At 51.1% G+C, this 25,324-nt stretch overlaps 1 protein-coding gene across 1 annotated transcript in view; it reads left to right on the top strand.

Moving 5' to 3' along the window:
- SHROOM2 (shroom family member 2) overlaps positions 1 to 25,324 on the top strand; it is a 129,031-nt gene that overhangs the window by 74,913 nt on the left and 28,794 nt on the right. The window contains exons 3-5 of the mRNA XM_066248647.1: positions 2,498 to 2,629; positions 6,681 to 9,006; positions 10,864 to 10,961. Coding sequence (XP_066104744.1) covers positions 2,498 to 2,629; positions 6,681 to 9,006; positions 10,864 to 10,961 — 2,556 coding nt within the window. The remainder of the gene's footprint in view (positions 1 to 2,497; positions 2,630 to 6,680; positions 9,007 to 10,863; positions 10,962 to 25,324) is intronic.

Below are 25,324 nucleotides of genomic sequence, written 5' to 3'. Positions count from 1 at the left end.
TCCAGTGTTGTCACAGGATTGTGACTGCCTGACCACGCAGGTGCCGACTGGTCTTCGGTCTCTCTCTCTCTCTTTAAATTTTTTTTTTTTATTTTTTTTTTTAATTTTATTTTATTTTATTTATTCATTTTTTTTTTAACAGAGGAGAGAGAGAGGGGGAGAGAGAGAGAGCAAGGAGAGACAGAGAGACAGAGAGAGAGAAGGAGGGAGGAGCTGGAAGCATCAACTCCCATATGTGCCTTGACCAGGCAAGCCCAGGGTTTCAAACCGGCGACCTCAGCATTTCCAGGTCGACGCTTTATCCCACTGCGCCACCACAGGTCAGGCCTCTCTTTAAATTTTTTACTTATTGATTTTATCTAAGAGAGGGGAGAGAGAGAGAGACAAGACATCGATCTGTTCCTTTACGTGCCCTGACTGGGGATCGAACCAGCAGCCTCTGCATTTTGGGATGATGCTCTAACCAACCGAGCTATCTGGCTAGGGCTGCTTTCCATCTCTTATCTTCGTTTTTCCAGCCACTTTGGGCCTCAGAGTTTCTTGCAGACACACCAGCTGAAGCCTCTCTGACTCCCGAGTGTGTTCGTTGTGCACTAGGAAATCCAGAGCACTTGACAATGCACGTGTGTTTTAGGAAGATTTCACTGTCCTCTGTGGCTGTGACATCCTTGGTTGTAGCTTGTAGGTGTAACCCTTTCTGGCGGGGTTTCATTTGTTTGTCCTTTTTGAAAGAAATGGCCCTGATTAGTACTGTGACTGCTGACCAGGTCTTTGAAACAGAGACCTGGAGCTGCGTGTTCTGTTTCTGTAAAAAAGACAAGCATGTTCCCGGGGAGCACGAGTCCAGTGGCCACAGCCCTACGTGCGGCGTGGCATTTCCAGTGACAGGGTGACCTGCTGCCACAGACTGCTTGGCATTTTCTCTTCTGAGCTGTCTTTTTGTCTTTGCCTTCTGTGTCAATCTGTTTCCGACGATTCCCCTCCGTCATTCACTCTCAAGGAAGATGAGAGGAGTGGTGGAGATAGTAGCACAGAGAAAGCCTTCGGAAAATGAGATCCATGTGGCCAGGACCTTCCTGACGAAGATCTTGAGACACTCCATGAGGTACATACTGGGTCTGCCAGATCCGTGGCCTTCCGTGGGGTAATGAGTTTGTCCATTTTAGGCTTTAGTTCCTAGAAATGGTCAGAAAGTCTACATGTGCCACCCGTGGTCATCCATGCAATTCTTCCTCATTAGTAATCGGAGCTGTCAGGTGCTTTATGTTATAAATGTGCTTTGGTTTTTCTTTTTCTTTTTTTTAAGTGAAGGAGAGTGAGTGACAGAGATGGGCAGACAGACAAGAAGGGAGAGAGATGAGAATGAGAAGCATCAACTGTAGTTGAGGCACTTTAGTTGTTCATTGATTACTTTCTCATGTGTGCCTTGACCAGAGGGCTCTATCCGAGCCAGTGACCCCTTGCTCAAGCCAGCAACCTTGGGGTCATGTCTATGATCCCACGCTCAAGCTGGCAACCCCATGTTCAAGCTGGTGAGCCCACGTTCAAGCCAGCAACCTTGGGTTTTGAACCTGGGTCCTCAACGTCTCAGGCTAACACTGTATCTACTGTGCCACCACCTGATCAAGCTCCTTAGTATTCTTTATTGCATAATATTCCATAATCCTTTTGCCTGCTCGGGAGTGTTTGATCTCCCTTAGTATCCAAAGAGCTGAATGGAGGCTGCTTTCTTGTGCTGTCAGCCATCCACCATGAGGCTCGTGCTGTCCTAAACTGAAGGCTGGCAAGTACCAGAGGTGCCTGGAGGCTCTGTCATGTTTACACGACAGCTGGAGGGATTTCCATCTGGGCACGCCTGTCACTCCTGGGCAAGTGTGGCCAGAAAACTACTAGACCACCCATGGGATGGTAGGGATGGCAGAGTGGGATCTGAGGAACGCTCCAACCATGTTCAGAAGCCCTGGGCTGGGCCCACTGGACGTGGGCATCATGAGTCACACTACGAGGACCCATACTTGACACCACAGACACTCTGAGAGGCCCGAGGCATGCATGCCTGCTAGTCTCAGTTAACTACGACATAGCTGTGTTTACTTAAGCAAGTAAACAAACAGAGAGAAGCATTCTGAGCTGTGAGTCAGCCAAGCTGGGGACTCGCTGAGCTCATGTCCAGCTCAGCGCCTGCTCGCCAAGGAGACCGAGGGCCTGTGTAAGGCTGTACCAGACAGGAAAGACAGAAAGTTCTGTCTGTGGTCTGTCTGAGTGTGGGCGGGGAGGGCAAGGTGTGCTCAGCTGGAATGCATTTTGAAGACTAAGGGGCTGGCTCACGTTCAGAGGCCTGTGATGGGCCCTCTGTATGGGGTAAGCCCTCTGGGAACAAACACAGAAGAAGAGTGTCGTTGTGCAGGAACAGTGGGAGGCCACCGGAAGCCATGCTGCAAATATGCAGGAGGGGCTATGACCTCTTTCCAGCCTGAGTCGTCTGCTTCTTTTCCAGGAGGAATGAGCTGAGCTGGAGACCTCACTCCTGGCATGCCACCAAGTTCTCCGACAGCCACCCCGAGACTGTCACCTGTCAGCTGCCATCTGCCGGTGCCGGCCCATCTTGGCACGGCCGACACCACGTGAGGTAGGCATGCTCCTCACTCGGGTGGAAAGTTTCACATCTGCACACACTCCTGACTTGCCAGCCCCGTTGTGACGGTGCCTTCCTTGACTTCAGAACGATTTTGATTTTCTGATGAGAAAGGCCAGGATCACGCCATGGCTGGGAGGCCTCTCGAGAGCTGTCCACTGTGCAGACAGGTGTGCAGACCTGCAAACAAAAGCCAGAGCGCCAAGAAGACAAACAGTTTGCTTTTCTGGTTGTGCTGTTTAACGGGCCTGCCAAGAGCCTGGGCTGAATCTTGTTGGGCAGCTGAGGGGTAGTTATGGGCTCCTGTGTGCCCACAGCCACACCCTTCTTTTGAGATGTTTACACGCAGATGGCGAGGCCAGAGCCACATGGGTTGGGCAGGTATCCTTTGCAACAGCTCCCCAGGTGCTGTTGTGTGTGTGTGTGTGTGGGGGTAAGGACACCAGGGGCTTCATAGTCCTCACGCCTGGGTGGCAGCTTGCCTTGAGCCCACCAGTGGTCCTCCACCGAGTGTGAGACAGAGGACATGGGTGCTGTGGGTCGGTGGAAGAGGAAGTGCTGGTCGGCCCGGCTGACCTGGAACCCACATCTCAGATCCAGGAGGGCTAATGCCAGGTGAGCATGTGCCAGCACCATGGTGGGGTTGGCTTGGGGAGGCTCTTGTTAGTCATAGGACACTGACCTGTCACCCTAGGTCAGTGGCCAACATCCTCCCTAGTGTCCTGTCAGAAGGATGACAGTGATGGCAATAGCAAATAGGGTGGCTTTTATGTGTGTGCATGTGTATATGCATGTATATCTATGTGTGCATGTGCATACATGTGTACCTGTGTACTTGAATGTCTATGTATGTGTGTCCACTTATGTGTATGTACCTGTTTGAACATATGTGCATGTGTGTCTATGTGTGCATTTGTTTACACATGCATGTATGCACACACACCCGTACAAACATGTATCTGCATGTACATGGTTGTGCATGCATGTTGGTGCATGCATGCACATTTATGTGCATATGTGAATGCATGTGTATCTGTGCATTTGTTTATGCACATGTGAGTGTGTATGCATATCTATGCATACACTTGTATCTGTGTGTACGCATCTTTTCACATGTGTGTGCATGCATGTGTGAGTGTGCATGGGTATCTGTGTCAGGCTGTTTGTGCCTGTATGTCAGTGTATTTGGGGCTAATGTAGCCATGTCAAAATCAATTTCTGGCTGATCGTACTCAGTCTCCTGCAGAATCGCAAAGTACTCATGTGAAGTGAAGGCAATACATGTCAAATACAGCATTAACTGTTTAAAGTGACAAGGGATGGTGGTGATGGGAGCCCAGGGTATTCGAAAAACTGCAGATTGTCAACTGAGTGATAAACGTCAGTGAAAAGCAGGCCTTTTATTTCATTATTGAACTGAATGTAATAGGATCTCCATTAAGCCCATGTGGCAGTTTCTTGATTAAAAAAACAGATATGCCGCCCACATCTGTGTGGAAATGGTCCTTAAACGTTATGTCTCCCTGGACTAAGGATCTAATGAAAAAATCACCTAGGGAATGTCGGTGAGAGGATGAGAGAAACGTGCCCTGTATCTGAAGGGTGCCTGATCTGTCCTTACAGGAAAGGGCGGAACACCTAACCCTTCCTCCCTCAGACGACTTAGCCAATTCACTGCCACGTCCTTGTCCTGACCACACCGTGTTCTTTTTTTATTTTATTTTATTTTATTTATTTTTTTTTTCCATTTTTCTGAAGCTGGAAACGGGGAGAGACAGTCAGACAGACTCCCGCATGCGCCCGACCGGGATCCACCCGGCACGCCCACCAGGGCCGACGCTCTGCCCACCAGGGGGCGATGCTCTGCCCATCCTGGGCGTCGCCATGTTGCAACCAGAGCCACTCTAGCGCCTGAGGCAGAGGCCACAGAGCCATCCCCAGCGCCCGGGCCATCTTTGCTCCAGTGGAGCCTTGGCTGCGGGAGGGGAAGAGAGAGACAGAGAGGAAAGCGCGGCGGAGGGGTGGAGAAGCAAATGGGCGCTTCTCCTATGTGCCCTGGCCGGGAATCGAACCCGGGTCCTCCGCACGCTAGGCCGACGCTCTACCGCTGAGCCAACCGGCCAGGGCCCACACTGTGTTCTTTTTCATCCTCGTTCTGCCAAAGCCTCAAGTAGCCGTAGGTGTTTTTGTTTTGTTTTGTTTTAACCTTAAAGGGTGAGTGTTGTAGCTCTGTTGAACTTTAATGAAAGCATTTAACATGCTTGGATACATAGTTTCACCTTCGAGTGCTGTCAGGCACACTTATAACAACACTGTTAAGACCTAACAGAAGAATTAATTCCTGATTTAACCATGTATCACCCTGTTTGTAATACACCTAATTTTTTTTGTTTCTTCTTCTTAGACCCTATCCAAGATAGGAACCTGCATTTTGAGCATTCAGGTAGCATTTCTGGTGGACCAGCACTGGTACGTGGACCAGCGGTTGAAAACCACTGGTGTCCAGGGGCAGAGTTTTGGTATATACTTCAGGCTCAGTAGCCACTCACTTATAGCTCAAAAGTAGCCCCAAACTCTGTAAACAAGTGGCCCTGCCTGTTCCCATCAAAGTTGGTTTGTGAACACTGGGGTTTGAACATCATATTATTTTCATGGGTTGTGAAATATTATTCTTTTGATTCTATACCCCACCCACAAGCCATTAAAAAAATCTCCTTGTGTCTCTTCCCTATCAACCTGCCAACTCTCACATCCTCAGCACTTGAACTTTGCAGAATGTTGGGAAAAAAATAATTACAAAGAACATGTGAGGGCTAGGGCAATCTACAACCCTGAGATTCTTCAACTTTGGTCTGAGTAATTTGGGTCCAGACCATTTCACTGCTTACTCACCCCTCTTAGGTTTTATTCAGGAACTACACAGTCCCATGTGGGTGTCAGAGAGCACTGGGTTTGAATCATGGTGTTTGAAAATTCAAAGTCTTGGAATTAATTATATACTATATATAGCAAGCCAGTTTTATCTTAAAGGTGAGGAAACAGACCCAGAGAGTAGAAGATATGTTTTCAGGACATCCAACTAATTCATAAATGAATAAAGCCTAATTCTATCTGTCCCCTTTTCTTCCATATCCCTATTAATTCTTCTGTTTTCTAATCAATTTTAACCAGGAGCTAGCAATTTTGATATTCAGGAAGTTTCAAGATCATATTTCTTACAACAAATTTAGAATGGAAAAAAAAATTGAAAAAATGCTTTATTCTGCCTGCTGCCTAATACGTCTTCAGTTATAAAAGTAGAAGTTGCATAAACCAGCAGAAAGTTTTTTTAAATACAAAGTATCTTTTTCAAGTGAGTGTTGTGTGAATAAGTAGTTAACAGCAAAAGATAAAATAAGTAAATGAAAACCATTTTTAGGCCCTGGCAGTCTGGTTCAGTGGATAGAGCCTCAGCCCAGCGTATGGATGTTCTGGGTTCCATTCCCGGCCAGGGCACACATGAGAAGCAACCATCTGCTTCTCCCTCCTCTCGCCCCCTTCTCTCCGTCTTCCCCGCCTCAGGCACTGAGGATAGCTCGGCTGATTGGAGCATAGTCCCCAGTCAGGGGGATTGTGGAATGGATCCGGGTAGGGGTATATGCAAGAGTCTGTCTCATTGTCTCCCCTTCTTTCACCTAAAAAAACAAACCCACATTTTTAGCTCAGGGGCTTCAGTTTGCCAGCCACTGTCCTTTTTGAGTGATCAGTAGTGGGCATGTTCACTCAGGCATTCCCTGCTGGGGGTGCTGTGACCTGTGGGTATAGGGTAAGAGCGGGCCACTAGCATTGGAAAGTGTCTATACCCCCAGTCTCCTTGAAATGCAATAATCTAGATGTGCTGCAGTCACAATTCAGGTCTGATGATCTAGTTCCGGGAAGAGTCATTGTCCCTTGAAATCACCACGTTTCCTTGTAGGGCCAGCTGCGTTCCTACTGCTGCAGTAGAGACACCTTGCAGTGACTCGATTCTAACTCAAGCTGTCCCTGTGCTGCTTCTTTTCCCCAGTTCCTCCTCCCAGGACCTGTTGGGCGCCTGGGAGCAGACGAACCTGCAGCGTACCTCGGACCACTTCAGCTCCCTGGGCAGCGTGGACAGCCTGGACCATTCCTCCCAGCCCTACCCCTCCGGACGCCTCTCTGCTGCCAAGTCCAACAGCAGCATCGACCACCTGGGTGGCCCTAGCAAGCGGGACTCCGCCTACGGCTCGTTTTCCACCAGCTCCAGCACACCTGACCACACCTTGCCCAAGGCTGAGGCCTCATCCACAGACAACATCCTCTACAAAGTGGGCCTGTGGGAGGCCTCTCGCCCGGGCGGCAGCCGGCAGGACCCTCTAGGCGCAGAGGAGAGGCTTGGGTACCTCCCGCTCAGGGTCCCCTGTGACAGCAGCAAGAGCCCCAGGCCAGAGGACGGGCCTGAGCCCAAGCTGGCCCCTTCCGGGAGGTCCAGTTTCGGGCCCGTCTGGCACGTTCCGGATAAGAAAAAAGCACCTTCTTCCCCGCCCCCACCACCGCCCCCTTTGCGCAGCGATAGCTTCGCAGCCACCAAGAGCCACGAGAAGGCCCAGGGCCCACCATTCTCAGAGGTGGCCACCACAGCGCACTTTCCGGGCCTGACGCGGGTTCAGCAGCGCGGCGACTGGAGACCAGAGCCCACTGATCAGCCACGGAGGCCGGTGCGCCGTGGGGACGGGAGGAGACCCGAGAACTCAGGCTGTGCAGCTGGTGCACAGCCGGACTGCGGGTGGCTGCCCTCCAACTACGGGACCCCCAGCCAGCTCCAGGCCTCTCTGTCCAGCACAGACGTGCGTTTCTCACCGTCCTCCTATGGGTGTCAGCACCCGCGCCAGTACAGTGATGAGAGCCCCTTCTTCCACGAGGCCCCAAGGGCCACTGTGTTGCCCAGGGAGCAGCCTCGCGGGGTCCGTCAAGAGCCTCCTGCCCACCACTTCCAGGATGAGGGTCCCCCTCAGGCCAGGTGGCCCAGTGCTGCTGACCGGAAGGGGGACACAAGGCGGGGCCTTCAGGGAAGCGCTGGGGTGTCACAGCTCCATGAGGACTACTGGCGTTGTGCCTCGCCTCTGGGTGCCTCCAACGGTCCGGCCACACACCCTGCAGGCCAGAAACCCCGCTGTCCCCTCCCTCAATACGAGGAGGCCCCAGATGCCCAGAATGAGGAGAGGGGTGACGCAGGGGACAGAGGCATGGGGGGTCACTCCCCGGGAATGGCAGAGCCACAGCGAGCCAGCCACAGCGACAGAGCCAGTGGAAAGAAAGTCGCTGGTTCCTTCCAATGGGCCGACGGGGAAGGCAGCAAGATCTCCGCGCAAAGAACGCCCCTGTTACACTCGCTGACCCAGGAGGGGACCCAGCAGCCCGAGGACGCGCAGGAGGAGGCAGGCAAACCTGTGAGGAGAAGTGACCGGTTTGCCACCACGCTGCGCAATGAGATCCAGTCACGGCGGGCCAAGCTTCAGAAGAGCCGCAGCACCGCAGCGCTGGCTGTGCCCGACACCGCTGAAGTGGAAGCCCGGGGCTGGCGCGTGGTGCTCAAGGCCGCCGCCCCGGAGTCCTCTTTCCTGGGCACCTACAAGGACCACCTGAAGGAAGCCCAAGCGCGTGTGCTGAGGGCCACGTCGTTTAAGCGCCGTGACTTGGACCCTGGTCCCGCAGACTGTTGTGCAGAGTCAGCAGAACCCAGGATCGGGGACCACCGCCCAGATCCAGACACCGCTGTGCGCTGCTGGGAGGCGGGCCCGGCCAGGCTGCCCTCATCCGGGGGTGGTGCGCCGCATGTGGTGCGCATCGGAGGCCGGAAACGGTTCACTGTGGAGCAGAAACTGAAGTCGTACTCTGAGCCAGAGAAGATGAACGAGGTGGGGCTCTCCGGGGACCGCCAGCCCCGCCCACACCCCGAGGACACGGTGGGGACGTTTGCTGACAGGTGGAAGTTTTTCGAGGAGACCAGCAGGCTGGTTCCACAGAGGCCAGGACCAAGGCCTCTCCCCGGAGTCCTGAAGGAGAAGCCAGTGCGTCCCAGGGACCAAGGCACCCAGCCCCAGGAGAGGGCTTGCACCGCCTCCTTTGGGGACAACGATGGAGCTCCCAGGAAAGCGGGAAAGACAGGGAAATCGGAACCGCCACAGAGGCTTGGAACCTTTGCAGAATATCAAGCCTCTTGGAGGAAACAGAGGAAAGGCCCGGAAGCCAGGGGCTCTGGGAGGTACCACTCCGCTGACGACATCCTGGACACGGGTCTGGACCAACAAGAGAGGTTGCAGTACGTTCACGAGCGGTCCCGTTCCTCGCCCTCCACAGACCTCTACAAACAGGTGAGCATCGCACTGGGTGGGGTGAGGCCATGGCCATCCCCTGACCGCTGTCTTAAGGCACATAGAGGACACTCCCAAAGTGTCCTGGCCCAGTGTCAGCATGACTTGTGGGTAGCCATTGGGGCCTGTTCCACCGTCCGCTGTGTGAGAGGGATCTGGGGACAGAAGGAGCAGTGCCCAGCTTTGCTCACACCTTGAATTCCCACCCCCCTGTCATCGTCATCTCTTGCTTCACCTGTCTCTCCCATTAGCTTGTCCCTGACTCCCAGCAGGGTACTCTGGGAACCTGTAGAGAAAGGGAAGTGGTCATCTGAAATAAAATGTTTTACATAAAGGGTTGAGACACATTGTATAATAGCCACTTTTCATTCAGCCACATTGATGTTGTTTAATGTTTTTAGTGTTTCTTCTTTTTCATATTCTTTCTTTTCTTTTACTTTTTTTTTGCAAATATTTTAATAGCTTGCTCTGGGGCAAATGCAATTAAAATGCAATACATAAATTACACTACCACAGTTTTGTTTTGTTTTTTTCATTTTTCTGAAGCTGGAAACAGGGAGAGACAGTCAGACTCCCGCATGCTCCCGACCGGGATCCACCCGGCATGCCCACCATGGGGCGACGCTCTGCCCATCCTGTGCGTCGCCATGTTGCGACCAGAGCCACTCTAGCGCCTGAGGCAGAGGCCACAGAGCCATCCCCAGCGCCCGGGCCATCTTTGCTCCAATGGAGCCTTGGCTGCGGGAGGGGAAGAGAGAGACAGAGAGGAAGGCGCGGCGGAGGGGTGGAGAAGCAAATGGGCGCTTCTCCTGTGTGCCCTGGCCGGGAATCGAACCCGGGTCCTCCGCACGCTAGGCCGACGCTCTACCGCTGAGCCAACCGGCCAGGGCCCACAGTTTTTTTTTTTTTTTAAGGTGAGTGTTTTGATGGTTAAAGGTAGCATCTAGCTTTCTTTTTTAAAAAAATGTTCTTTTTGTTTATTTGTTTTATTGATTTTTAGGGAGAGAGTGAGAAGGAGATACAGGAACATCTGTTTCTGTTTGTGCGGGACTGGGGATTGAACTGGCAACCTCTGTACTTTGGGACAATACTCTAACCAACCAAGCTATTCAGCCAGGGCAACATCTAGCTTTCTAACAAGATACATGCTGTATCTATACTTTAAAGCATCGATAGACTTTCTGTTCTTCTCTCTTTGCTTTTTCTGCCTCTTAAACCTGCATTTGTATATGTTTGAGAAAAGGTTTCTTTGACAAAGAACTAGGAGCAAGATTATGGCACCACAGAATGCGTGTGTGTGTGTGTGTGTGTGTGTGTGTGTGTAGGGAGAGTTGCCCAGTTCCTGTGGAGTCTGTGTCCTGGAAGACCCATGAACTCCATGAGGGTTTGCTTCTGCCCTGGCAGTGCCCTGGCCTGTGGTCTGTACAGTGACCTCTGGGAATTCCATGCCCACTCGGTCAGGAAACAGAATGCCAGACTCTGCAAAGTCCTGGGGCTTGAGGCTTTGCTGCTGTGAGTCGTCAGCAGCTGGGCCGGATTTGATTCAGGGTGTTTTTTTGTTATTTGTTTTTGTTTTTGCCACTTGTGTCCCATGGCTTCACAGACTGCATGTGGGAGTTCTGCCTCCTGCCCACAACTGAAGTGGATGCAGGGTCCGGGTGAGTCACTTTGGTACAAGCCTTTGCAGAGCTGAGCTCACTAGCCCTGTGACTGAGTGTCCGCACGTGTCGGCAGGCTGCGTCATTGCCCCCGTGGTCCTGGCGCACGGGGCGAACCCACAATGAGGGGGTTCATAATCACAGATGTTCTGGAGAAACCAGCCTGATGACCTGGGTCTCCCTCTGCCTCCCTTGGCAGGAAGCGCCCATCGAACCACGGCGAGAAGCGGAGGACCCTGCTGAGCCCAGAGAACTTGCCCCTGCAGTACGGGCCGAGGAGGGATGTCCCACCCCGAGGTAGGCGAGTTGGGATGGGGGTTACTGAGAAGGCTTCTGGCGGCAGGGGTTGGGGAACTTCTTTATGGTGAGTGAGTGCTTAGTTGACATGGTCTGGTGTCTGGTTTTGGCCAAACCTAACCGGACGTTCCAGAGCCGCGGGCCCCGTGTGCTGCCGGGAGAGGCGTCCCAAGGGCGGTGATCAGCCTTCTCATTCCATCATGGTATTTTTGGTTTTTAAAAATGGCTGCTGTGTTTTCTGTACAGTAAGGTTCTTTATGTGGACAGAAGGGGAAACCCAGTGTCACGCACGTGAATGAAATGCTTTATCCGAATGCCGACTGTGAAGGGGGCTTTAATAGCCTCGTACACAGCTGGCTGGTTGGGACATGGTCTCAAAGTCAGATTTCCCCCCAACTGGCCGTATTTAATGAGTTCCTTTGGAGCTTTAAAATAGACGTCAGGTCCGCTGGCTCCCCGCGGAAAGATGCGGACATCTGCGAGAATGTGGATGGCGGGGAGGAATGACTGTGTATGCTGTCACCTGCGGTGTTGCAAGTAGCTGTTTCATTGTAGCGAGAAAGGGATTCCGATTACATACATAGTGTTGCCTGGCCCTTCATCCCAGAGGGAGGCAGAGGAGAAAGGCTAGGTCAGGGCAGGTGCTGTTGCCCAACCTTGAAACTCTCCAGTGATCGGTGTGATATTCAAGTTAGACCCTCATCTCAACATGCAAGATTCCCTTGTGGAAATAACCAGCTGAAATGTTTGCTTTTGAGAGCCTGATGTCATGGGGTTTGATTTCATTTGACTTTAGGCTGAGGGTTGTCAGCCTTCCGAGAGGGGAGCAAACATGTCCATGGCCTTGAGGAACCTGGAGTGGCGTTTTGTGTGCAGGAAGTCAGTGACTTAGCAGCGTACACGGCTCAGACCAAGGAGCCCTGGGTATGTGAGAAAGGCCAGTGAATAATACACCTACAGAGGGAGCAGTGCGCGAGGGACACAATGACAGCTTTATGACTGAATTCTGAGCAAGGCACAAGCCGAGGGCCAACTGGACTTTGTTCAGAGTGCACTCCCAGGTCCTGCCGGGAGGGTGCGCTGTGAGTGTGGGTGCTCAGTGCACCCTGCACACACGGGCTCTGGCTTTGCTCCTGCATAAGTGCTGTGAGCATTGAATTGAATCTGCAGAGGGCTCATGTGGTACTTGGAGTTAAGCTCCTCTGCTGTGTATACAAGCCCTACCGAACAGCTATGATGTATATATATACTGTGTGTGTGTTGTGAATAGCTCTATCAGTAGCAAAAGGGTCCAGGGGGAGGCGGAGGGGACATAAACTCCATGTTCCACAGCCGTGGCTTCGTGTGGACAGCGTAACCACTCTGAGAAAATTGGTTCCAGCAGCTGTTTTTTGAGTTTCAGATCCAGCAATTTTCAGAATTGTGGGTGCTTTTAAAGAGTGGCGAACCTCAATGAAGTTCTAGCATAGAAACATTGAGGAGTCTTTTCCAACTTTTTTTCAGAGAGCATTTATTTTCTGAAGTGTTGGCAAGAAAGAGTGTGCTAAAAACATGACATTGTGATAGTAAAATAAATGAACATTCAGGCAAAGAACTTGGCTTTTACTCACTGAAGACTAGAAAATCTATAATGCAAAGATTACAAGATGCTCAGTGTTCCACACAAATTTTAAGGAATGTAAACGTGTCTATACAAAGAATATAAATTGCAGATCTGATACACAGTGCATGATAATAAGATGTCTTTTTGTTGTATGTTGTTGGGGTGACTGAAGAGCGTCCAGCTAAGAATTACTATGTGTTCGTGCAATCTGAGTACATTTTCGTGGAGTTCACGATTCTGTGTTCTTGACAAAGACAAGTAGGACAAAAGTTCTGCCCCCCCCAGACGGTGTCGCAGTGTGGGAGGGGAGGAAAGACACCAATACTTACCATAGCAGTGGTGGCGCGGGATTATCATTCTTGTAAAAAGTTGCACGGGCCCTGGTTGATGGTGCACTTAATAGAGTATCATCCTGGAGCACCAAGATTACCAGGTCTGTATGGGGTCACCGGCTGGATCCCAGGGTCACTGATTTGATCCTGGGGTCACTGGCTTGAGCTCAAGGTTGCCAGCTCGAGCCCGAGGGCACTGGCTGGACCCCCGAGGTTGCTGGTTGGAGCTCCCGTCAGGGCACATATGAGAAGCAATCAGTGACACAACTAAGTGGAACAACAGGTTGATGCTTCTCTCTCCCTTTCTCTCTGCCAAACAAACAAACAAACAAACAAAACCAGTTGCATGGTGCTTCAGAATCTTGAAGGAAAGAGGGTGAGCTCCCCTGTGGCTTGGTCACGGGGAGACAGTTGGTGTGTGAGCTCGGATAAATGCAGCCCAGAAGTATTTCTTTACCCCAGCCTTTCCCGTTGGGAGCAACCCCCTGCCCTGTCCTGACTCTTGTAACCCACAGGCTCCCACTGTTTTTCTGGAGTTTTGCAGCAGGTCTTCAAGCTCGGTCACTGTGACTGACAGGAGTCCGCTTCCACAAATGCCCCCCATGGACTTGGGGTACCCCGACAGCTGGGTTGGCCGTCTGCTCAGGCTGCCATGACACAGTAGCAGAGACTGGGCAGCATCAGCATCCAAGGCTTATTCGCTCATGGTTCTGGAAGCCAGAAGTCCAAGGTCAAGGTGTCGCCCGGTTGGGTTTCTCCCAGGGCCTCTCTTCGTGCATTACAGATGGTTGCCTCTCCTCCTGTCCTCACCTAACCATCTCTCTGTGTGTGTCTGTGTTCCATCTCCTCTTCTCCTAAGGACACCAGCCCGTTGGAGGGCCCACCCTAATGACCTCGTTTGAGCTTAATTACCTCTTGAAGAGGCATCTCCAAATACAGCCATGTGCTGAGGGCCATGGAAGTGGGGGAGCGGAGGGGAGCGAACCACAGTTCATAACCCTGGGAGAAATGTCTCTGCCTGTCCCTCATACCTTTCCGTAGCCCACTGTGTCTGCTGCGTCAGCTCTCAGGGACTGTCATTCTGTCATGGGGCTGATCAGGTCACACCCCACGTGCAGACATTCGAAATAAAGGAACTAGGAGTTTGCCTACATGCATGCTCCTGGTGAAGCCGGGGATTTGGCGAGACCTCTGGAAGGCTCTTTGCCTACACAGAACTGAAGCCTTCCATTTGCACGCCCCTTCTGGCCAGTGCCTGCCCTGTTAAGCATTGACCTTCGGCGCGGATGCTCACTGCTCCAGGAACAACAGCCTTCTCTGCACACAGGCGGTTTGGAGAGGATGGGGACTGGTGTCTGTGTGACGGGCGACTTCTCTAAGAGCTGCCCCTTGCTGCCTGCTGGCCTCCCGCCTGAATGGCTGGGAGTGCCTGGGAGTGACCAGTGGAGATGAAACTGCTGTGATCCCTGTGTCCCTGCTGCACAAACCAGAGCCCGCCCTTCCCCTCTCCTCCCCTCCCCACCTGCATTGGTATTCCATGGGCTGTGCTTCTGCACTGTCCCTCGAGTCTGTGCTCCTCTCTGCGTCTCCATGTAGGCCGTCATCTGCAGCCTGGCCCCCAGCGGCTGCCTGCTCCCTGCTGCCTGACACACACACACACACACACACACACACACACCATCCTGCCTTGCCCTAGCAGCTCATAAGCTGGCCTTGGACCGTAAATCAGATTACACTTGTCCCCTCCCAAGCCATTCGGCAGCTTCTCCTTGCACTGGGAATGAGATGCAAAGTCCTTACTCTGACCCGCAAGGACCTACACATGCCCTGTCTTCTCTGCCGTGTCCTGGCCACTCTCCCTTCCCATCCCTGGGGTCAGGACTCACTGCCACCTTTCTGTCCCATCAACAGGCCCAGCTCATTCCTCCCTCACGGTCTTGATGCTTTATATGGCCATCCTTGAGATGCCCGAGCCTTCCTCAGGACATCCTTGCTGCCTGTCTAGCAGATGGCAGCAGGCTGGTCCTGCTGAGCTTGGGAAGTGGACCCTGTGCAAGGACAGTGGTGGACGAGAGGATAGACCGGTCGTCAGGTGGATGAATGGAGAGAAGGTGGGAGGGTGAGAACAGGGATGGATGGATGGGAAGGGGGGATTGGTAGATGAATGGATGGATAGCAGCCTCACATTCCTTGGGTCAGTCCTTCCAGACGACGATGAATAATGATTTCCTGCAGGCACATTTTGGGTGTGAAATTCCACTGAGATTTTAGTACACACGACAGCATGTGTAACAGGCTTTGCTTGTCCTTCATATAGCATTTCTGAGCCAGCACAAATATCCCAAATTACAGTCTGAAGTGTGGGCTTATTTCTGGGAATAGTGTTCAGACTTTTTCAGATAGCTAGTTGTACCTGTTGCCCCTCCAATCTGAGTGTCTTTAATGAGGACTGTGTTCTGGGAGGCCCTGAAGCTGAGGCTGAAAGAGGGGACCTAGGGGCAGAGCTGGTGGCGGGAGGTGCTTGTGGGTCCCTTCTCCACTGCCTTCTGGCCCCATCCGCCCAGCCCTCCCGGGCTGCTGGCACTGACCTGCAGGGTTGTGTCCCATCAGGACACGTGGGAGAGGAGGGGAGAATGACAGCGAATCGGAAATCCTCCGAAACAGCCCCCAAATGGTTTGTATGAAATCAAGCACTTTGAGGAAAATGTACTTTAATATTTTTTAAGTAAGCTAAAAGGTTGGCTTCCTGTGTGTTTACCCTGAGAGGTGACCTGTCGCACAGAGGTAGATGCCAAGACCAGTGACTCATTTACAGGTAGGTTTCAGAGGGAGCAGGGAGAGATTGCCCAGCCAAGTTCTCCACCTCGGCTGTGGCTTTGAGGAAGATGTTTCCCTTTTCCTGACCTTCAATTACTGACAGGCAGTTGAGGCTTTCCATTCTGAACTGCTCTGCTGGGTAATTAGGGAGCCAGGATAACAAGGCGGAACTCTCACTTGGGCGGTTTCCAGGGCCGAGCCCAGAGCCTGGCCGGCTCCCCTCCATGACAGCCTCTGTGCACAGAGTGCTTGCAGATGTCCCGCGGGCGTCCCAGACCTGAGAAGCGGCAGCCTTCAGGAAAACTGGCCTGGGTGCTGGGGGCTCTTTTTTTTTAATTTTTCTTTTAAAGTTTTATATTTGTAATAATAAGAATACTAGTTTATTATTATGAAATTTTTAGAGAGACAGAGAGAAACACATTATTTTTTTCTACTTATTTGTATATTCATTGATTTTTTTTTTTTTTTTTTTTGGCGAGAGAGACAAGAGAGGGATAGATAGGGACAGACAGACAGGAAGGGAGAGAGATGAGAAGCATCAATTCTTCGTTGCGGCATCTTAGTTGTTCATTGATTGCTTTCTCATATGTGCCTTGATTAGAAAGCTACAACAGAGCAAGTGACCCTTTGCTCAAACCAGCAACCGTGGGCTCAAGCCAATGACCATGGGGTCATGTCTATAATCCTGTGCTCAAGCCGGCGACTTTGGGGTTTCAGACCTGGATCCTCTGCATCCATGGCCGATGCTGTATCCACTGCACCACTACCTGGTCAGGCTGCAGTCCAAAAATATTAAATGGAAAATTTCAGACCTCCACGGTTCCTAAGTTTTAAACTGTGTGCTGTCCTGAGGAATGGGGCGAGACCTCACACCGTCCTGCTCTGTCCTGCCCAGGACGTGAATCCTCCCTTTTGTCCAGCGCGTTTACATGGTCTGTTAGTCACTCAGTAGCTGTCCTTGGTTTTTAGACCGACTGTTGTGGGGTTGCCGTGCAGTGCTTGGGTCTAAGTCACTCCTCTTTTATTTAATCTTGGCCCCGACGTGCTGGAATGGTGAAGCTGACACCTAATGTGCCAAAGAGAAGCTGGAAGTGCTTCCTGCGAGCAGGAAAGTTGTAAGAAAAAGCACAGTGTAAATATCACAGTTTGACGATATCTGAGGTTTCTGGGATTCATGGGGGTGAGGGTCCTGGAATATGTACCCTGTGGATAAGTGTGTGTAAGTTCTATATCACTTTTAAAAAACCTCAGTCAACACTTATCATCCCTAAGGAAAACCGTTTGTTTGTTTTTCATTCAAAACAAGACTTTATTTCTCAGGCTGGAGAAATGTTGGTCCGGCTCAGAGGTTGGCAATCATTGTAAAGGAGCAGATGGTAAACACTTTGGCTTTGAGGGACATTGCTCCTGTTGTGACGACTCCGCTCTGTCTGTGTAGCACAGACACAGCCATATGTGGACAGTCCCTCTGGGCATGGGTGCAGCTGTGCTCCAACAAAACGTTAAGGAACAGATTTGCCAGCCCCTTGGCTTTGGTCAAGGGTAGTGAGAGGTGGCGTCCTGAGCTGGAAAGGTGAGACTTGCATGGCGGTCTGTCCAGATGCTTTCAAAGAGGCTTCTCTTTTCTGTTTGTTTGTTTTTTTTAAGCCAGAGAGACAGAGGAAGGGAGAGAGATGAGAAGCATCAACATGTAGTTGCGGTACCTTAGTTCATTGGTTGCTTCTCATGTGTGCCTTGACCGGATGCAGGGAGGGGCTCCAGCTGAGACAGTGACCCTTTGCTCAAGCCAGCGACCTTGAGGTCATGTTGACGATACCATGCACAAGCCGGCAACCTTGGGGTTTAGAACCTGGGACCTCAGCATCCAGGTTGATGCTCTATCCACTACGCCACCACCTGCTCAGGCTCAGAGGCATGGAGTCCTGCCCCTCTAACCCCCAGCAGCACCCAGATCTTAGATTCTAATGTGCGTCTCCATGTTAGAATGGAAGAAGCATGGCGGCATCTAAGACAAGGGCAAGGGACATATAAAATGAACCTGGGGCATCTTATAGTGCCAAAAAGTAAGGAAGTACTGACAGGAAAGAAGGGAGGGAGGGAGGAAAGAGGGAAGAAGGGAAAGTACTGGAAGGAATGTCAGCTTTGGAGTCAAAGACACAGATTGAAACCCTCATTTCCTTTTTCACCATGACTGTGTCGGGCCACGTAAGCTGGCTGCTAGCTCATGTCCCTGACTGATGCTTAATTTTGCGGATATCCATAGCAACCTTCCCTGCAGACTTATTTAAACATTTAATGCATGTGGTATCCATGCACCCACACAGTGCTTAAGATCAAGTAGGTGTGTGTGTGGGTGGGTGGGTGGGGGGGAATGTGGAAAAGTCACTCTCACAGAAATAGTAGTGAATGCCAGAGAGTACCCAAAGTAACGTGTGTTATTGGCTAAGTGAGCAAGAGTCAGACATGATTGCCAGGAGTTCAGAAGAGATTGGCAAGCGGGAGTCTGTGCAGGAGGTGAAGGGCAGGACCTGGGAAGAGTGGGGACTCTGGAATGGGAAGGGGCTGTTAGGGACCCTGGGAGGAGGGGCACCTCCTGGGGGAGGGGCAAACTACTGAGATCTCAGCTGCATTAGAAGGGGAGGTGGGGCCCCTCTGGGGACTTTCAATACAGGTCATTGTGAAGTGACAGATTGGGTAGGTCAGGGTTCGCCTGCCACCTCTTTGTCTAGCTCACTGAATGCCTCGGCCACAGCAAAACTTCCAGAAGCACTTTGTTCGTTGTCTGGTAGATCAGATCCCTAGTGAGTGTGGAATAAACCAAATAACACCAGAGGTATGAAGTACAGTTTTGAATTTTTTTTAACTTCCTTGTTCTGTCTGACTTCATGAGGGTTGTGGTGTTGAACTGTGTGTCACCCATGTTATATGGTGATCTGTGCCCTGACCGTGTAGCTCAGTGGGTTAGAGCATCATCCCGATGTGCAGAAGTTGTGGGTTTAATCCCCAGTCAGGGCACATACAGGAGAAGATCAATGTTTCTCTCTCTCTCTAAAATCAGTTAAAAATGGAGGGTCCAGCCTTTGGGGGTTTAAGTGCGAGAATGGTGAGGTTAGGACCTGACAGTGATGTAACATGAGGTGTAAGGGCGCATGAGTCACAGGGGTGAGAGTGAGGAAGCCTGTGTGGACCTGTCCATCAGGAGATAGCAAGTACAGGCAGGCCAGCTGCGGTGAGCATGGCTTCGACTCTGTGCTGCAGACGGGGAGACGCAGGGACTGCCGCAGACGGGGCTGCTGGTCCCTGAAGGGGCCACAGCCGCGTGCAGCTAGCAGAGAGAGAGTGAGCCGGGTAAGAGCCCTGTGCCCTCAGGCCATCTCATCCAGGACGGGACACCAGTCCCTTGGCTAGCCCAGTGCTGGGGTTTGTGCTTGCAAAGCCTCTTTTGTTCTGTCTGTGAGAGCCGTTTATCAGCTCGCGGGGCACTGGGGGGGGGGGGATCCGGGGAGATGCACACACCATCTCCTTGTTTATTGTTCCGCCTGAAGATGACAGATCATGCCCATCAGAGTGCAGTCCCCAGGCTGCGTGCGCTCTGCACGCGTGTGTGCCTGCACATCCCAGCGGCGTATGCAGCTGTGCTGTGGGCGGTCGGCTGAGTGCGCCCTGGAGCTGGAAGCAGTGCCTGTCAGGTCAGCGCCGGGCTCGGGCTGTGAGCCGTGGAGCTGGTGTGCCCGGGGGCTCTGGCCCTGCCGGAGGGGTGCGCCCTGCGAGATCTGCAGACACGCCTTCCTGCGGAAGGGTCACCCAGGAAGCTGGCTCAGGACGCCAGCCGGGCGTCAGGACTCGTCTTCCGTGCTTTCTGCCTTTTCTTTAACCATCACGGTGGGAAATGAGCGTTTTTACAACTGAGGCGTTGAGCGTGGATGTTGAAAGGAAATGGTGAGTCAGCTGCATCAAAATGAAAAGAGGGGGAAAAAAAACCCGCAGTGAAATCAGGTGTGCATGTTGTGTCATGAGAAAAATGCTCTGTGGATAAATTCATACCCAGCCTGCTGATTGCAGAAGGAAGTGTAAGCTGGGGAAATGGGCCCTGTGGCTCCCCTGAGCATTTCCTCGTTCTCGGGGTTCGCTGCCTTTGGTGTGATTGTGACCAGGATTACAGGTTTTACTGTGTGTGCGTGGGCTGTGCTTTTATGGGTGGTTTTTTTTTTCCTTTTGTAGCCTACCAAAAGAAGCAGATTGTTAATAATTTTGGCCATATTTTAAAATGATAAGAATGTCTTTGCTCAAGGATGCTTGTGTGTGAGTGTGTGTGTGTAGGGAGGGTGGCATGCACAGGGAAGTTGCTGCACGGTATCTGTGTGTGCACACGTACCCACACTGACTCACATGGGCAGGAGTCATTTTGGAATGCGGGTTTACTGGTCAGGCTAGGTGAAAGGTGAGGAGGAAAAGGAGTTGTAAGAAAGGTTTTTCAGAAATCTCCCTGGCATCATTTATATTTCCACAGCCTTCTGCCTTAACCACATTGTCTGAAGATGTAGAGGACGAATGAGCCAAGCATAATATTTTTAACGTGTCATAGAAAATGGCAGATTTGGTACGGATTTGATGAGGGGTCGGTGTATTTCTTTCCTTTGCAAAGCAAGATCTTTGAGGGCATATTTATAATTTTGTTTATGATTATGTTGCAGAAAAGTATTTTGTGGGCAGTAGAAAGAGGGACAGCTCTATGCTTTTGTCATGCATACTGGAAAATTTTACACTTTCTCTCTGAACTCTCACATACACGCATGCATGCACACACCGTAAGGAAAAATATCTGCAGGGGTATTCTCCGTAGATGCATGAACAAAACACACACCACTGCAATTTTTATTTATTCTTAATATTTTTATTTATTGACTTGAGAGAGAGAAAAACATAGATTTGTTGTTCCATTCATTTATGCATTCATTGGTTTGATTCTTGTATATATGTGCCTTGACTAGAGATTGAACCTGCAATGTTGGTGTATCAGAATGATGCTCTAATAATTAACTGAGCTACCCAGCAAGGGCCATGGCCAAGGTGTTTGAAAAGAGTACTAGAAATAACCGTACGTGTTGGTGTGGACCGTGTAGGTTGCACAGGCTTCTGCTCTCCAGCGTGGAGTGACAGATGACCTTTGTGCTTGCTCCCTGCCTGCTGCTCAGTTAGCATGGACTGCCTGCTCTCCCAACTCCCACCTCTGAATCCGGGAGGGTGGAGAAGCGGGACCCTTACGGGGTCCTTCAGATACATTGGCTTGACTCACACCACCTCTGCGTCCTGACCTCTCCCATGCGTTACAGTTGAAGAGGGTGCAAGTGGGGAAGCGGTAGACACCAGTGCTCTGCCCACTCCCTGGACACTTGTGTTTTCTCAATGGCTTTGCCTGCAGCGGGTTGGGTAGTCAGATCATATCTGGGAGGTGTGCCGACATCCCTGGATGTCTGAAGAGAGATCCTAGCGTTATTTAGTTAGTATTTGAAAAGAGCTATTTGCAAGATCCTTTGTGTTCATTCATTAAAGTTCATATGTGTTTCTTGGGCCTTGCCACATGGGTACCAGGTTCATTTTGCAATCAGCCCCCTGGATTTCGTGGCTGAATCCCCATGGCTCGTTGTGGGTGGCCTGTACCTGCATGGCGGCTGGCTTTCACTCTGATGGCTTCATCTCTCTGCTGATGTTGGCAGCCTCTACAGATAAGTATGGCTGAATGTGCTGCAAGATGCCAAGCCTCTCCTCTCATTAATTTTCAGGGCGCATGCCCGATGTGCCAGCCCTGCAGCACGAAGGAATTCCAGCATGGGCTTCCTGCAGGATCCCCTAGCTGGGCTGAGTGACCGGGAACAACGGGTCCCAAGCCTAGCCTGCTTGGAGATGGGATGACCTTCCGTTTCTCCATCCATAACATAAGGCATGTGGATTCAGTGATTCTTGAGGTCCTTTTCAGCCATAATAATATTTGATGCCCAGGGAGGGAAGCCAGGGGCTTAAATTCCCCTGAAACATTGCATATCCAGCCCCATGGGTTGTGCTGTTTGACTCATTTGCTGTCAACGTTCGGATGAATGAAGACATGACTGTAGGAGACACACATAATATCTTTTGAGAACCGTTTACAAATAAGATGAGCCATTGTCAACAGACTCAATTTTCTGCCTGCAGGGTTTTGTGAGGCGGCTGCCGTGTCCTTGACAGCTAATCTGACTGCGGTGCTCACATCTCATAAAGTCATCTGCTAACAGTGCGCTTCTCTTGGGCATAACTTGCATAACTTACCTTATTTAATGATTCTGGGGTGTTTTTTTTTAATTTAGCCCGTGGGCCTTTATACATACTTGGCGGTCATAAAGTTTTATGTACAATAAGTGTCTGAGCCTATTGGGTAAATAACCCATTTCCAAGTATGGTTCAGCTGGGTAACAATCGTGGCACAAAAATCCAGGGTGTGTGATTTTTCAGAATTTGGGGTTACATGCTATTGTGTTAAAATGCTAGACACTTGAAGCCAATCATTTTTTCACTTAATTTATACAGATGATATGTTATTCTAACTATATTGTAATGTCTTCTGCAAAGGGTTGCCCACAATTTAAAATCATCCCTAACTTCATAAGCTTGATGCATGTATGTGAGAGCCAGGATTTATACTAGTACAGGAAGGATTACAGGTGTCTAAGAAGCACAAGGTTGCCAGTTCAATCCCCAGTCACAGCACATACAGAAACAGATAAATATTCCTGTCTCCCTCCCTCCTTTCCTCTCTTTCTAAAATCAATAAAAAAAATTAAATGTATTTTACTAATGAAAAACATTTTCATTAAAAATATGTGGGAGGCCCTGGCCGGTTGGCTCAGCAGTAGAGCGTCGGCCTGGCGAGCAGGGGACCCGGATTTGATTCCCGGCCAGGGCACATAGGAGAAGCGCCCATTTGCTTCTCCATCCCCCCCCCCCCCCCCCCCCCCGCTCCTTCCTCTCTGTCTCTCTCTTCTCCTCCTGCAGCCAAGGCTCCATTGGAGCAAAGATGGCCTGGGCACTGGGGATGGCTCCTTGGCCTCTGCCCCAGGCGCTAGAGTGGCTTTGGTCGCGGCGGAACGATGCCCCGGAGGGGCAGAGCATCGCCCCCTGGTGGGCAGAGCGGCCGCCCCTGGTGGGCGTGCCGGGTGGATCCTGGTCGGGTGCATGCGGGAGTCTGTCTGACTGTCTCTCCCCGTTTCCAGCTTCAGAAAAATAAAAAATAAAAAATGTGGGAGTTCACAGGTTTACCCTGGCGAGGAGGCTCCGTTGTTAGAGTGTTGTCCCAGTTCACCAAGGTTGCAGGTGGAAGCCCCAGTCAGGGCACATACAAGAATTAACCAATGAATGCATAAATGAGTGGAACAACAAATTGATGTTTCTGTCTCCCTCTCCCTCTCTCTCCCCCATCTTCTCTCTCTCTCTCTTCCTTTTCCTCTCTCTCTCCCTTCCTTTTCCTCTCTCTCTCCCTCACCATCTCTCTTTAAAATCAGTAAATAAAAAAATTTAAATGTATGTGGAATTTCTGGACATCAGAATGAAGATTTTTTTTTTTTGTATTTTTCTGAAGCTGGAAACGGGGAGAGACAGTCAGACAGACTCCCGCATGCACCCGACCAGGATCCACCCGGCACGCCCACCAGGGGCGGCCGCTCTGCCCACCAGGGGGCGATGCTCTGCCCCTCCGGGGCATCGTTCCGCCGCGACCAAAGCCACTCTAGCGCCTGGGGCAGAGGCCAAGGAGCCATCCCCAGTGCCCAGGCCATCTTTGCTCCAATGGAGCCTTGGCTGCAGGAGGAGAAGAGAGAGACAGAGAGGAAGGAGCGGGGGGGGGGGGGGGGGATGGAGAAGCAGATGGGCGCTTCTCCTATGTGCCCTGGCCGGGAATCAAATCCGGGTCCCCTGCTCGCCAGGCCGACGCTCTACTGCTGAGCCAACCGGCCAGGGCCAGAATGAAGATATTAAAATCAACCTCATCATCCAGATGTACCACTGTGGAAGACTGACGTGGATGTACTTCCAAGTCCTGCTTGTAGTACAGATGTTCAGTGTCGCATGTGTGGTCACACTGTGCATGTTGTATGTAAGGTGCCCTTTTGCTTGTCCATGTGTAATGCAGGACATTCTCAGATCAGATTGCACAGTAAATGTACTCTGGACGTTTTGGGGTGTTTTTTCAGTGACAAGTTAAACCACAGCGAACATCTTGTAGTGAAATGTTTGTGCTCTTAAACGCTCATTTCCTGAAGATAAAATTCTGGGTGCGGAGTTGCCAGCCAGCCTGTGGGAAGTCCCTTGAGTCGCCGTCCACGTAGCGGGTGTCATCACACCCTACCACCCATAGCCTGGGACAGCTCTGCAGCTCCCAGAACTTTGTCCATATTAGCCATCTAAGAAAATCTACAATTTGGTAGGCAAAAAGTTATTTCTTTTTTTAACTTGCTTGTCCTCCGTGACTACTGAAGTTGGACTCATTTGTGTCTTCGGTAGCCATTCGTAATTTTCTGTTGTGTGCAATAATGTTCACATCTTACGTTTTTCTGTGCAAGGTGGGGCTTTTTCTTTTAAAACAATTTTTTTTTAATTTTTTGATTTCAGTGAGAGAGGAAGGGAGAGAAAAAGAGAGAGAGAGAGAGAGAGAGAGAGAGAGAAAAACAGGAACATCGAGCTGCTCCTGTATGTGCCCTGACTGGCAGTCTCTGCTCCTCAGGGCAATGCTCCAACCAACTGAGCTACCCGGCTGGGGCAGGCCTTTTTTTCCTGATCATTGTTATTTTGGTTGTGAACAGATCCCAGACGTGTGTTGTGTCCTTCTCGAACATTTACAGTGGGTTAGGGTTAGATTTCTTTACTGTGCAGGTATGTTGAGTCATGTCGTTGCCCTTGCACCTGGGGCATTGTGCAGTCCATCCCGTGTCCCACTGCACCTGGCTCATAGTGGTGGCGAGCTGTCCTTAGTGTTTGTGCTGCGGCCAGAGTGGCTGCCTGGGGCTCGGGGCAAGCACTCCCTCTGAGGGGTGGAGCCCACTGTCTGAGATATTCTCATACTTTGCGAAGAAGAGGAAACTATGGGGGAGGAGAAGACCCCGGCAGTTTCAGATGAATGTCTGATGTGGTATAGCAGGGTGAAGGCAGGAGGGAAGGGGACGGTCTGAGTCCCAGTGAGGTCACTCAGGCTCATGGACAGGTCATCACATGGCCCAAGAGAATTGGCTGGCTGGCCTTGATCTCCCCTCCTCCCTCTCCCCTCCCTTCCTTTCCTCTATCCTTTCTCTGCCTTTCCATCGTTTTAACTCGCTTCTTCTTTCCCTCCATCTCTCTGTCCCTCCTGAGCAGCCTTTGCTGAAACCCGCCTTCTCCAGATACTGTGTTAGGCTCTGGAACACAGACATATACAAGACAGAAGAAGCAGCTGGTGCTGTCTGTTAGCCAGGAGGAGCGATAGTAAATGAACATAGCACGAGTGAATTAAGTACGACTTGGGGACAAACGGTAGAGATGAAATCTTTATGGGGGGATGGTGTAGCAGAAGAAAGGCTTATCTTTGTCAACAGGTCCCAGAAAAGAGA

Source organism: Saccopteryx bilineata, chromosome X (genome assembly GCF_036850765.1).
Source record: "Saccopteryx bilineata isolate mSacBil1 chromosome X, mSacBil1_pri_phased_curated, whole genome shotgun sequence".
NCBI classification, from domain to species: domain Eukaryota; kingdom Metazoa; phylum Chordata; class Mammalia; order Chiroptera; family Emballonuridae; genus Saccopteryx; species Saccopteryx bilineata.
The sequence above is the reverse complement of the archived record's forward strand: the minus strand, read 5'-3'. Positions and strand labels throughout refer to the sequence as shown.